Genomic DNA, 13813 nt, shown 5'->3' with positions numbered 1-13813 from the left:
GTAAGAGAGCATATCATTTAATTTACAGCAAGGAATCTAGGATACAAGAGAGGTTGTAATTTACCTAGAGTTTTAGGACATGTCAGAAGAGATAGCATCAAAATTTTTCTCACAATTCCAAGTAAATTTCAAATAATTGATATCGAAAAAATAAATTCCCCGTGTAATCTGTGTACAATCTAAGATGACTACCTTGTTCCAGTTTGCCTAGAATTTCCTCGTTTTAACACTTAAAGTCTCATGTTCCAGGAAACCTCTTGGTTATGGGCAAACCAGTGTGGTTGATCACCCTTGCGCAGTTCATAGAAAAGATGATGTTTGGAAATAGAAATAAATATTTCTTATAAAACAGAAACACATGGAGGGCAAGTGGCTGGTTCAATCTGTAGGAACCCATCTAAGGCCATCTTGTGGTCCCCAGGCCACACGTTCTGTCTGTGCACAGAATTCCTACAGGAGGCTTCATCAGTTCAGGGGATTTAAGATTTGGGTTCATTCAAGAATCTGTACATAGTAAGATTCAGTAAGACTCCCAGTAACCATCTGCAAACCGATTGAGGCCATGTGGCTTATTAGTCTTCTATTCCACAGCTAATCTCTGAGTTTATGGTAGTTGTGGTATGTTGACTTTTAGAGTAGATTTTCCTGTAGGCTGTACTTTTCAGAAGTCATTTTTCTGGGGGATTTGTTTGTTTGCTTTCAGTTTTATTGCTGTTGTCTTTCTATATTGATCAGTGGAAATATTTTACTGCTTATTAATCTACTTATTTCTCACCTTTACCTAAAAGGAATTAAGGTGATATATTTAGTATACTATAGATGGATGTTAATAGAGGAGTTCATGGGTTTTTTTAATGTATGTGTTTTATATAGCTGTTTGACAAGTGTGTTCTATATCATGACATTGTCCTCTTTATAAAATAAGAAAGAAGGAATTCTTTCTTTTTGTTTTACTTTCCAGGTTATAAATATATTAAAAATTCTAACCATCAAGTAAAACATTTTAGAAATAGACTAGAAATGCGAACCACGTTTACATCATTGAAGGTCTTACTTATTATAAAGATTTCCAAAGCAATATATCAGAGTAAAACTCGGGTCCCAGCCATAATCCTGTAGCATCCTTGGGTATATGCATTGGGAAGATAGCTCGTTTACTAAGCTTGGTTTATAGGTCACAGATTATAATACTTAAATATATTGTTATATTTATATATTATATTTATATATGTATATATTAATATATTATAATAAATATATTAAGTAAATACTTAAATATATTTAAATACTTAAATATATTGACAATTGCATCAGGTAAGATCAAAGGTTGGTGAGAAGAAGATGTAAAATTATGCCATTTATAATGCAACTGTTGCCTAAACTTCTACTGAAAATTTCCTACAGAATATAAAATGTGCATGTAATAGATGATTTTGCAGTCAGCCTGTTGAGAGCTCTGCTGTTTTTTTTCACACCAAATAAAAATGTAACCACTTGCCACAACTGAGGGATTTCCTCTTTAATATTTTTCAGTGTCCAAAAAGCACGGGAAGCTCATCACTTTCCTGCGCACATTCATGAAGTCTCGTCCCACAAAACAGAAGCTGAAGCAGCGGGGGATCTTGAAAGAGAGGGTGTTTGGTTGTGACCTGGGGGAGCACCTTCTGAATTCTGGTTTTGAAGGTAAAAATAGAACTTATAACCTCATAAATTCAGCATCTGACCTCTCCATGTTGCTTGTCGATAATCAGTTTGGAAGCAGATTAAGCAAGCACCATTTATTCCATTTAAGCTCCGCAGCATGTATTGAACTTTTTCACATACTCCTTTGAGTTGTGAGATAACTGAGAATAGAGAAGGTCTAAGAATGCACTTTGGGCCTCACAGCTGCTTGTGATCTGCCTGGGATGGGTAAGTAAGACGTTCACACAAAGGGTACAATAGCACTGTTAGTCTGCATTATTTTTATATCTGTCCAGACTGCTTTCTCGGCCAGTGTTTCCTCTCACTTGTTTGTAACTTATTTATTTAATTTCTATTTTGGAAAAAAAAGTCAAATTCTTAAGACTATAAAATACCAAGACCAGTCTCCCACTGGTGTAGCTGAAAATTAATTTTTTTTTATTTTTAAAAATTTTCTTAAGTTTATGTATTTATTTTTGAGAGAGACAGAGCAAGTGGGAGAGGGGTAGAGAGGGGAGGGAGACAGAATCCCAAGCAGGCTCCACACTGTCAGCGTAGAGCCTAATGTGGGGCTCGAAGTCATGAACCATGAGATCATGACCTGAGCCAAAACCAAGAGTTGGCAGCTTAACCAACTGAGCCATCCAGGAGCCCCTAAATTTCTTTCTAAATTAAACTCTGATTCAAGAATTCAGTAATTGGCTAAATGGATGCAGGGGATGAATGGATAGGAAGAAAGGAAAAAGTTAAAAAATTTTTTAAATAATTCTTTCCTCTACCATCTCCTTTAGAGATCCTGTATTAAAGAAGTATCTACCTGCAGAAATAGATAATTTGTGAAATTCTGAATCCTGATGGGAAATACCCATTGTACCTTTTTAAAAGGCCACTAGTGAAAACTAGTGTTAAGTACCAATAAACATCAAGTTCAAATTAAGGCCTTACTCATTGCTTAAAGAATAGCAGTGTATTGGGGCATCCGGGTGGCTTCTTTGGTTAAGTGTCTGACTTCGGCTTTGGCTCAGGTCATGATCTCACAGTTCCTGAGTTCAAGCCCCACATCAGCACAGAGCCTGCATCAGATCTTCTGTCCCTCTCTCTCTCTCTGCCCTTGCCCCGCATGTACACACTCTTGTCTCAAAACATTTAAAAAAAAAAAAAAAAGAATAACAGTGTGTTTATAATATGAATTTATACAGACTATACCATGTTTCTTGAAGGAGAAGGTAAAATACTATTTTATTTTATTTTTTATTTTTTTAATGTTTTTATTTGTTTTTGAGAGAGAGAACAAGTAGGGGAGGAGCAGAGAGAGAGGGAGACACAGAATCAGAAGCAGGCTCCAGGCTCTGAGCTGTCAGCACAGAGCCCGACACGGGGCTCAAACTCACAAGCTCTGAGATCATGACCTGAGCCAAAATCAGACGCTGAACTGACTGAGCCACCCTGGCACCCCTAAAATAAAATTTTAAAAAGGTGCTGTTCCCAAACTAATGTCAACTTAATGCAGTTTCTGAAAAAACAACCTGAGGATTATTATTTTAACTAGTCAAAATGCACATGGAAAAATAAACCATTGGGGAATATCAAGCAGCACTGTGGTAGAAAAAAATCAGTGATAGAATAAATAAATAAAACCTAGCTTTACCAAACATTAAAACAATATGGAAAAATAGAATGTTATTAGTGTAGAGAATGAGATATGAATGAAATAGCTTGGAATGTTCAGAAGTTCTTACTATAGATAAGAATCCACTGTGATAAAGTATGGTCTTAAAACCAGGTCACGGGGTGGGGGTGACTTATTAACTATGTATGTGTATATAGAGAGAAAGAGAGGGAGAGAGTATGAAATAGCAATTTTGAAAAAATTCTTACTTTATAACACTGAAAATTCCAAGTGTAAAAAACTATCTTAAACTCATAGAAATGCTAACATGAAGTGATTTCTTTTGCGATCAAAGAGGGATAAAGCTTTTCTCAGGTTAAAAAAAAACATAAAGGAAGTGGTGGGCTCAAGTACCTAATTTCCATATGATGAAAATGACAAATGCAAAGGAAAGGTACCTCAGACAGAAAGTAATCTGTTTTTGGATATGATAAAATGTTCCTAATAAAGTGTATGAAAACATCATTCAGATTTGTGAGAAAATTAAGCCCCTGAGTAGAAGAACTGAGAAAAGATAAAACATACAATTTTCACAGGGAAGATAGATGGTATCTAAAATACAAAGACCTATTTCTGCTTATTCATAATCATAAATGTATCTTTGTGTAAATTTGATATGCCATTTTATATTGGTAAACATTATTAATATCACAACTGTTTTTCTAAAATATGATATTCAGTGCTATTAAAAATAGCAGTGATTTTTACCAATAAGGGAAATTTGTGAATTACTGTGAATTACTGCTTTTTTGAAAAACATTTTGGCACTTTATAGCAAGAGACTTTATAGTGTTCCTTTTATGTAGCAGTTTTCCTTAGGGATTTATACTAAAGTTGCATTTCAATAGGAGCAAAAATATTCATTATAGCGTTAGATATAAGAGCAAAAAAATTGAATCCTCAACTTTTAGGGAAATTATTCTATAAATTATGAGGCTATTGAAATTGTACTTTGAATGTAATATAGAAATTTGAAAAATGTTCTATATACACCCTTTTGAAAGTATGTATATTTAGGTGATGTAAAATTGAATACAATTATGGTACAGTATTCGATGTAGATAGGAATATCTTTGTAACTTTTTTCTTAGTTGTCCTTTTTTCAATTAAAAAAGAAGAAAAAAGCACTAGAAGAGTATTAAAAATGAAATTAATAATCTGAGAAGAGAAAACTCCGCTAAAGGCCTGTCCAGAGGAAAAGTCTGTATTCAAATGATTAGAGAAGCAAAAATTAATTGGTACCATTAGAATGTAATGGTAATTTGGTGAAATTTAAAAGGCAGAAACCTTGAAGACTGAGGTAAGGTATATTGTAGTTAACATACTAAAGTTACTTCCTGTTTGATCAGGGATAATGGAAAATGAAGAATAAGTATCCATATGAAGTATATGCATTTGAATGTTCAAATAAGGGCTAACCAGAAAAGGGAAAACTTTGAAATGTATTAACTAAAATTTTTGGAAAGAAGATGGTTTTTAATAGTAAAATAGTTTATTAGTTTGTCTTTTATTTAATAAATGTGGAGGAATTAAAGCTTTTTAAGATTTTGAGGGACACCTGAGTAGCTCATGTGATTAAGCATCCACCTTCAGCTCAGGTCATAATCTCCAGTTCATGAGTTCAAGCCCCATGTTGAGCTCTGTGCTGACAGCTCAGAGCCTGGAGCCTACTTTAGATTCTCTCTCTCTCTCTCTCTCTCTCTCTCTCTCTCTCACTCTCTCTCACTCTCTCATTCTCTCATTCTCTCATTCTGTCTCTCTCTCTGTCCCTCCCCCACTCACTGTCTTTCTCTCAAAAATAAACATTAAAAAGAAGCTTTTTAGGATTTTGAGACTTCATATATACTGTACATAGTCTATAACTACAATCATGTGTGTATTTGTGTAGGAGAGAACGATTATTTTAAAGTCTAAATTAAAAGATAGAATTGAATATATATAATAGTATTTTCAAGTCAAAAGGAATAATCACAAGGAAGAATGATATATTTATATAGTATATACATAATTGTGAGAAGACATGAGATATAAATATGCATGGCTAGGTAGATATAATTTAAAATGTGTATAATCATTCTTCCTCATATTTATTCTGTTTTAGTTTGGACTGTAAAATAGTGTTCTTATTCTATATAAAATAGATTTTGTACCAGATTTTCTAATAAGAAGGCTCATTTTGGAGTACTGTTTTGCTAAGTGATTCATTCTCTCAACTGTATTCCTAATGAATAATTAACTTTATAGAAAGATTATGCTGTTAACACTTTCTAAACTTTTGAACACCTCCCTGTTGGAGAAAGTGACAAACCTGACCTGTTTCTTCCATGCAAAGTGTTGTAAGAAATCTTGTAGGAACCTGACAAGGCATTAAAAAAAATCCTTTAGTACCAGGATTCACTCAGAATGATCTTACAGCATTTCAGCTACCACAAAACACAATGCTTGTAATTGAGTTGCTTAAAGATTGTATCACAGTTCTCTAAAGAACTGATTTCTTTTTAAATCTCATATAGTACTTTTTGTGTGGGTCATTTGTCATTTACATAGGCATCCTTAATTATGGAGTCAAATGTTTTTTGTTATATTTCTTTTTTCTTTTTTATCTCTTTTTAATTTTTATTTCTTTTGTGTCTCATTTTTTTCAACCCTGCTTGGATGTGATATTAATATGAGGAATGTTTTCTCGTTTGGTCTACCATGCTTTTTAGCTTTCACACATCAATTCAGCACATTTTAGTTGTACTTAGAAGTTTCAGGTGTGTTTCCATTCTTAGTAAGTATGATAGTAGAAGACAGGTACCAATATATCATTTCTTTCTGAAAAACAGCAGATTTAATAACTAGAGTGTTCATATATCCCCTAAACTATGATAAATTTATTCTAGTGGAACAAAGTTTTCAGGTGTCATGGATTTTTTTTTTACAGGATTTGTGTTGTTTACTGCACATACTTGAAACCAAATTTCCTTAAAAATGAAATTTGAAATGAAATTGCAAAAAAAGTGAGAACTTTGTAGAAAACTTGGTTTTCTACCAAAAAAAATTAGAGTTGCTACAAAATACAAAAATTTTAAAACTCAAGATGAGGAAGCTGTTGCCTGAGCACATTTCTGTGTTTGAGGAAGAGGCTTTTTTGTTTAACATTTATTTATTTACTTTGGTGGCTTGGTGGGGAGGCAGAGAGAAGAGAGAATCAGTGCAGAGCCTGACATGGGGCTCATTCTCACAAACCGTGAGATCATGACCTGAACCCAAATTAAGAGTCGGACGCTCAACCCACTGAGCAACCCAGGTGTCCCTGAGCAAGAGGCTTAAAAACAAACAAACAAACAAAAAAAACAAAAAACACTATTGTAAATATACAGAGATCTTATAATCAGAGCACACTGGAGGGGAATAACAAGGCCAAATAACCCATGAAAGTATTCCTTTTGATAATCCTATTTTCATAACCAAAAACGATGACATATGTTCTAACAAGTAAGGCTGTACCAGTGTCCTCCTGGCCTAGAAGCCACCCCTCAGAGAGTGGAATTTGCCTCTTTCATCTGTATCACAGAATGCATGCTTGATGCCTGGCATATAGAAGGGTTGTAATAAATGGTTGATGAATGAGCGAGTGAGTGAGTGAATGAAGAGAAGAGACACGAAACCACAGCTGTCAAGAAAAATCAAAGACCAGTCTGTGTCCTACTTACTTACCACACACTTCTTTTAGCTGTGGTTCTAATCTTAAATGTCATCAGTTTTAATTTAGACATGTACTTATTATATTGTCATGATGACATCAAAACTACTAAAAATACTAAATAAAAATGGATCAGAAGAATGCTGTTGGAGAGTGTGGGAATAATTCTTAAAGTCCTGCCCTCTTTTGGTAGAACCGGTGTGGAGGTTTTCTAATGCTACATTTTGACTGGGTCATTGTTTAATGTGCACTTTGCTGGTTTGTTAGATGGTGTTGGGGGAAAAGATGGTTATTAAGATGCCTTTTTTAAAACTAGGATTTCTTCTAATAATGTAACGGGTTCCCATATTGCTTTCTTATATGTTCGTGAAAAGAGAAACCAGATCTTTTCTCTTTTTATCTTCTGACCCTGTTCTTCAGTTTCTACTATCTTCTTTAAAATCAAAGTTTATGCTTTTCTCTTTCATTTTACTACATATTTTAAATAACTTTCTCATTCATCTGTCTTAAAATTCTAAGTAATAGCACTGTTCAGTTATGTAATTTTATTTATGAAGCCCCACTATGTGATTGTTTTGGGAACACTCAGTCTTTTTGCCTAGGGAACATAAAATGTTAAACAGTTCAGATGTTTTCCATGACGTATTATGTCTGTGGAGCCTCAGCCATATACTATCAGGGAAAGACCTTTAATTCAAAGTTTGCCTACTTATTTGGGAGAGTATAAGCAAGTATGCATCTACTATCACATGGTTGTGAGAGTCCCAAGAAAGTAATCTATACTTTTTAAGAGATGGTAGCTTATTTTTATGAAAATTCTATAATGCATCCTAAGAGAGCCTGATAATACACAAATAAAACCCTGTGTTCTGAAGGGCTTTGAGTACCTGGGTCAGTTAGCATGCTAATTTGGAGAATGCATAATGAGAAGTGTCTTTTAAGAAAAAAAATTACAGTTTTGTTTTCCTTCCTTTCTTTAAGTAATTATATTAGTTATCCCAATAATCTCTGAATATATTTCCTTTGAAGTAGGTGGTAGAAATTTTCCAGGTCCCAGTTTATTATTTTACTTCTAGTTTGTTTTTTTTAAATTTTTTTTCAACATTTTTATTTATTTTTGGGACAGAGAGAGACAGAGCATGAACGGGGGAGGGGCAGAGAGAGAGGGAGACACAGAATCGGAAACAGGCTCCAGGCTCTGAGCCCTCAGCCCAGAGCCCGACGCGGGGCTCGAACTCACGGACCGCGAGATCGTGATCTGGCTGAAGTCGGACACTTAACCGACTGCGCCACCCAGGCGCCCCAATTATTTTACTTCTAGTTTGTAAGGATAGAAACCTAAGGTATTGAGATTATCACTGATGGAGCAGTATTAGTACTAGCACTCCAGTTCATAAAGATATTTTTCTTGTTACCAAGATGATAGAAAGCATACAGTTGAAAATGAATACAGTTTCTTATGGAAACTAAGATGGCCCTGCTCTGCTGACTTGATCATATGACTTTCTCAGGCTCACAAGGGCAGTTATAGATTAATTCATTTGCTAAATTTGTACGTTGTTTCCAGACACAGACTTTGAATATACAAAGACGGATGAAACATGCTTTTTGCTCCTTAAGAGCTTGACTAGTAAAGGGTAATAGTTGTATAAACAAGCAAATATTTCAAAATGACATAGTTCTTTGGGCACCTAGAACATAGTGCAGCTAGCTCTCCTTGGGAATATTCAAAGAAGGCTTGCTTAAGAGTGAAAATTCAGTTGGGTTTTCAACAACAGCCAAGAGTTTTCTATAAGAAGATGATAGTACGAAGAGAATCCCAGAAGAGGAAAGTGGTTTTTCTCTACTAGGAAATTGAGGGACTTATAAAATGGCTGCTTTGTGTGGCAAAGAGGAGAGACTTGAGTTGGCCTAGAGTTGTGAAATCAATAATGTAAGTGCAAACCATGAAGGACCTTATGTTCTAGGCAGTATTTTGCCTTAGTTAAAAATTGGCTTTGTACTTGGACTGTTTAAATTAGAATCTCATCTCGTCCGTTGTTTCCTGTTTGCCCTTGGCTAAAACTTCATGTCTGTAAGACTCAGTTTCCTCTCAAAATAGTGACAGAGCTTTTCCTATGGATTTTTGTGAGAACTGATTGAGGCATCTATTGTAAAAAACTTAGCTTGGCACTTATTACATGCTCAATAATATAGCTGCTTTAAAAAAATTATTCAAAGCTAAAGAGTTTAAATTTTAAATTAAATTATAGGATCTGGTAGAATTTAAAAGATGGAATGCAGGAAGGACAAAAAAAAGGCAGGAGAACCGATGAAAAGTCTGATATAGGGGCACCTGGGTAGCTCACTTGGTTAAGCTTCCGACTTTGGCTCATGTCATGATCTCACGGTTTGTGGGTTCGAGCCTCGCATCGGGCTCTGTGCTGACAGCTCAGAGCCTGGACCCTGCTTCAGATTCTCTGCGTGTGTCTCTCTCTCTGCCTCTCCCCTGCTCATGCTCTGTCTCTATCTCAAATATAAATAAACATTAAAAAATTTTTAAAAAGGTCTGTTATAATAATAATGTTATATACAGTAAATGAAATACATTAGCTATAATTACCTAATTAAAATATCTCAGTTGTTTCATTTGCCAATCTGAATGTTTCATCCTTTGTATAGCAGTTTTTTGCAGACCAAATAATGCTCTCCCAACCTTTCTTTCATGGATTCTTTTAACTAACACTATCAAATGAACATTGTTATGCTAAAGCCTGTAAATTCATCAGTCTTCAGTAAGACAATTAAGACATTAAGACAAAGTTCAAATTTCAGCTACTGTACATTTTTGAATGAGTATAAAAACTTTTAAATTATGTACTTTGAATGGTCTTTTCTAGACTATAGGCCGGACTAGCTGTCAGTTTGTATCAGGTCTTTAGTGAGGTAACCAGAGAGAGTACCCCTTCTTTTTTTTTTTTTTTTTGTTATTTTTTTGTTTTTGCTTATTGCTACAGTGTCCTTTATGATTAACTGATAATATTAAGTCAAAACATCAGCAATTTTAATGTAAAGACAGGCAGGAAATTAAAAGATTCCTTCTACCTGAAGTCAGGTTGACCTTTGCCTTATGTTGGTGTTTTGTTTATTGGATAAAATTCAGAATTAGCATTAACTATGAAAAGATGAGAGAAACTTTTATTTTTTTTATTTTTTAAAGTTTATTTTTATTTATTTAGAGAGAGAGAGCAGGGAAGGGGCAGAGAGAGAATACCAAGCAGGCTCCGTACTGTCGGCACAGAAGCTGATGTGGGGCTCAAACTCACAAGCCATTAGATCATTCATGACCTGAGCCAAAATCAAGAGTCAGATTCTTACCCAGCTGAGCCACCCAGGTGCCCCAGATGAAAGAAACTTTTAAAAGTGGGAAACTGGGGGGTGCCTGGGTGGCTCAGTGGTTTAAGCGGCCGACTTCGGCTCAGGTCATGATCTCACAGTTTGTGAGTTCAAAACCCACATCAGGCTCTGTGCTGACAGCTCAGAGCCTGGAGCCTGCTTCCAATTTCGTGTCTCCTTCTCTCTCTGCCCCTCCCCCACTTGTGCTCTGTCTCTCTCTGTCTCTCAAAAATAAATGTAAAAAAAAATTTTTTTTTTAAGTAGGAAATTGGAACACTTACAGGCAGTGATAATTGCCTAATGTTGGGATAAGCATTAGCTTTGTTATATCCATTTTCTATGTGTGAAGTTCAGCAAAACTGTTACAACTCTCCTGGTAACATGAATTCTTTTACTTACCATTACACTTACATGTAACTATCCTAATATATGAATTCTTTCACTTACTGTTAACACTTAAATGTAATGGGAGAGAGCTGGTCTTGATATTCAGGTACCAGTTGTCTAGTTTACATGTGAAAATAAGTAAACGTGTCTTCATCAATTTTTGTAGTAGACTAATCTCTGCCCCTTATAATTTTAATTTACAGATTTTTTTTTTTTTTTGCTTATGAAAACTAGGACATTCTGATTTTTTGTCAACTTTGTTTTGACAGAATACTCCCAATTTAATCTCTGTTTTTAAAACCCTGTCTTTAGTCCCCCAGGTTCTTCAAAGCTGTACAGCATTCATTGAGAGATATGGCATTGTGGATGGAATATATCGTCTCTCTGGCGTTGCCTCTAATATCCAGAGACTACGGTAAAAACTTATTTGGCATTTTCTTTTTCGTTCCTGTTGTAATTTCTTAAAATTAAATTATTTCAAAATTAAGGCACATTGATAACCATAACTTTCAGTAATATAGTTTGGATGAAGTGGGAAATAATATCCATATTGATGTTTGTAAATGTTTTCCTAAATGCCATTTCTTCATTTGTTCTATCAGAAAACCATGTCTCCTTAATCTCTTCAATTTTATATTTTGTCTCATTTCTATATTTGGAGATTTGAGCAAATTTCAAAGTTTGCATCCATGAAAAAAATGAGATGACAATTTCCATTGTAATAGAATTATTCTTCTTAATTAAAACTGACGAGTGAAACTTCTTCTGTTGAACCACTCTTGCAGCCCAGGAATCAATCACACCCGATCGTGGTGAATGATTCTTTCAGTGAGCTGTTGGATTTGGTTTGCTAGTATTGAGAATTTTTGCATCCATGTTCACCAGAGATATTGGCCTATAGTTCTGTTTTTTAGTGGAGTCCTTATTTGGTTTTGCTCTCAGGGTAGTTCTGGCTTCATAGAATGAGTTTAGAAGTTTTCCTTCCTTTCTGTTTTTTTGGAATGTATTGAAAAGATTGGTATTAACTCTTCTTTAAATGTTTGGTAGAATTCCCCTGGGAAGCCATCAGGCCCAGGTTTTTGATGACTGATTCTATTTCTTTGCTGGTTATCAGTCTGTTCAAGTTTTCTGTTTCTTCCTGTTTCAGTTTGGGTAGTTTATATGTTTCTAGGAATTTACCCATTTCTTCCATGTTGTCCACTTTGTTGGCATACAGCTTTTCATAATGTTCTATTATAATTGTTTGCATTTCTGTGGTGAAACTTCCTCTAATCCCCTTTAACACTAGCTTTGTAGCACATATACATGTTATGTATTCTGTGTCCTCTCCCATTGTCTTCTCAGAGACAAAAATAGTGGTATCCGTTATACCAGCAATATAAATTTTATTTTCTCTTAATCTCTTAGATTCTAGTCTGTTCTTAATATGCTCTTATCCTTCATTTTTCACTGTGCTGCACAGTGATTGCCATTATTCTACACAGATTTTAATACTCCAATTGACCACAGAGCTCCTCTCTATTTTCAGGAATACACGTTTGTAAAGTACTTAAACTGATTCTTGTACTGAAGATAGTTTCAGTCTTCAGTGTCAGATGGAGCAGATCCATTGTCCACATACACTAATCCTCTAGGTTGATAAGTAGTCCCATGCCTGTCGATTAATATTAATTAACCTCCTGGAGAGTGAGCCTAACTTGCCTTAGTATTCTAAGCACAACTTACATTTCACTCACTTTACACTATAGATCTTACTGGCTATTCAAATTCAGTTAGCTAGAAATTGCTTTATATTGTTCTGGCTTCCTTATCCTCCTTCAATAAAGTATTCCTGAACTATATACTCCTGAGGGATTTCTGTACAGAGTTGTTCATGGACCAGCTGCCACTCAGCCCTACTTTCCAAAATTGCCAAAATATTAGATATTCAAAGCACTGGAAATTGGGAGTTCTGTTTTCAGATCTATGTGTTAAGAGCTGCTCATCCATATATGTTTCAGAGGTTGTTGTCCTTTGTAATATTAGAGCTATGCCCATAATTTCCACTTAGAAAAACACTTCTTTTATGATCAGACATCCAGTTACTGCTGAAGTCCAAACATAACCTACATAAAATACAATCACTTGAATAAAACATTAACTATGCTTTCTGTTTTAAGTCCTATATTTGCTTTTCCTTCAATAAAATAATTGTATTTTGTGTCTCGTTTGTTAGCCATGAATTTGACTCTGAACATGTCCCCGACCTGACTAAAGAACCTTATGTTCAAGACATCCATTCCGTGGGCTCCCTCTGTAAGCTGTATTTTCGAGAGCTCCCAAACCCTCTGCTCACCTACCAGCTGTATGAGAAATTTTCTGTGAGTACAAGTCACTGCTAATTAAGTTCTCTTTGGAGTTGTTCTGTGATTTTATGCCAAACGTGCAAAGATTGGTTTGGTCATGTAAGAAATAGTTCTGTGACTAAAATATCTCCTTCAAAGAAAACAGAAAACTGTTATTGATAGCTAGTCCATAGTCTTCACTGTTTTCACATGTGCATATATTTAGTTTCTGACTTTGGCCCACTAATCTTATCATCCTCAAATTGGTTACCATAAAGTTTTAAAAAATTATCCTTTAATAGATTTCAATGTCCATACAGTATGGAAACAAAGTTTACTTTCTTGATACTATATACTTCCTTGTCGTTCAGTACAGTGAGAACTGAATTGTAAGGGAATAGCTTAAGTTTCTACCAACAAAGCCTCTGGTCTGTTTCTCATTGTGATTGTTGCAGGATGCTGTTTCAGCAGCAACAGATGAAGAAAGGCTGATCAAAATTCACGATGTCATCCAACAACTGCCCCCTCCTCACTACAGGTAAATCACGTGTTGTAGATATCACCCAAGAGTACAAGTCAGTTGATGCGAAGAGTGGTGTTTGTCTTTGGTTTTCTAACTACTAAAACTTCCATGGAGTTCTGTTTAAACTTCCGTTTGTTCATACATTTATGTTTCTGTATCCCAAG

At 35.0% G+C, this 13813-nt stretch overlaps 1 protein-coding gene across 7 annotated transcripts in view; it reads left to right on the top strand.

Moving 5' to 3' along the window:
- Positions 1–13813, top strand: part of ARHGAP32 (Rho GTPase activating protein 32) — a 300846-nt gene that overhangs the window by 256127 nt on the left and 30906 nt on the right. For all 7 annotated transcript variants that reach the window (XM_047878217.1, XM_047878214.1, XM_047878218.1 and 4 more), the window contains 4 exons: positions 1534–1683; positions 11115–11217; positions 13018–13162; positions 13582–13664. In XM_047878217.1, coding sequence (XP_047734173.1) covers positions 1534–1683; positions 11115–11217; positions 13018–13162; positions 13582–13664 — 481 coding nt within the window. The remainder of the gene's footprint in view (positions 1–1533; positions 1684–11114; positions 11218–13017; positions 13163–13581; positions 13665–13813) is intronic.

Source organism: Prionailurus viverrinus, chromosome D1 (genome assembly GCF_022837055.1).
Source record: "Prionailurus viverrinus isolate Anna chromosome D1, UM_Priviv_1.0, whole genome shotgun sequence".
In the NCBI taxonomy this organism is placed as follows: Eukaryota; Metazoa; Chordata; class Mammalia; order Carnivora; family Felidae; genus Prionailurus; species Prionailurus viverrinus.
This window is presented reverse-complemented; position numbering and strand designations above follow the sequence as displayed.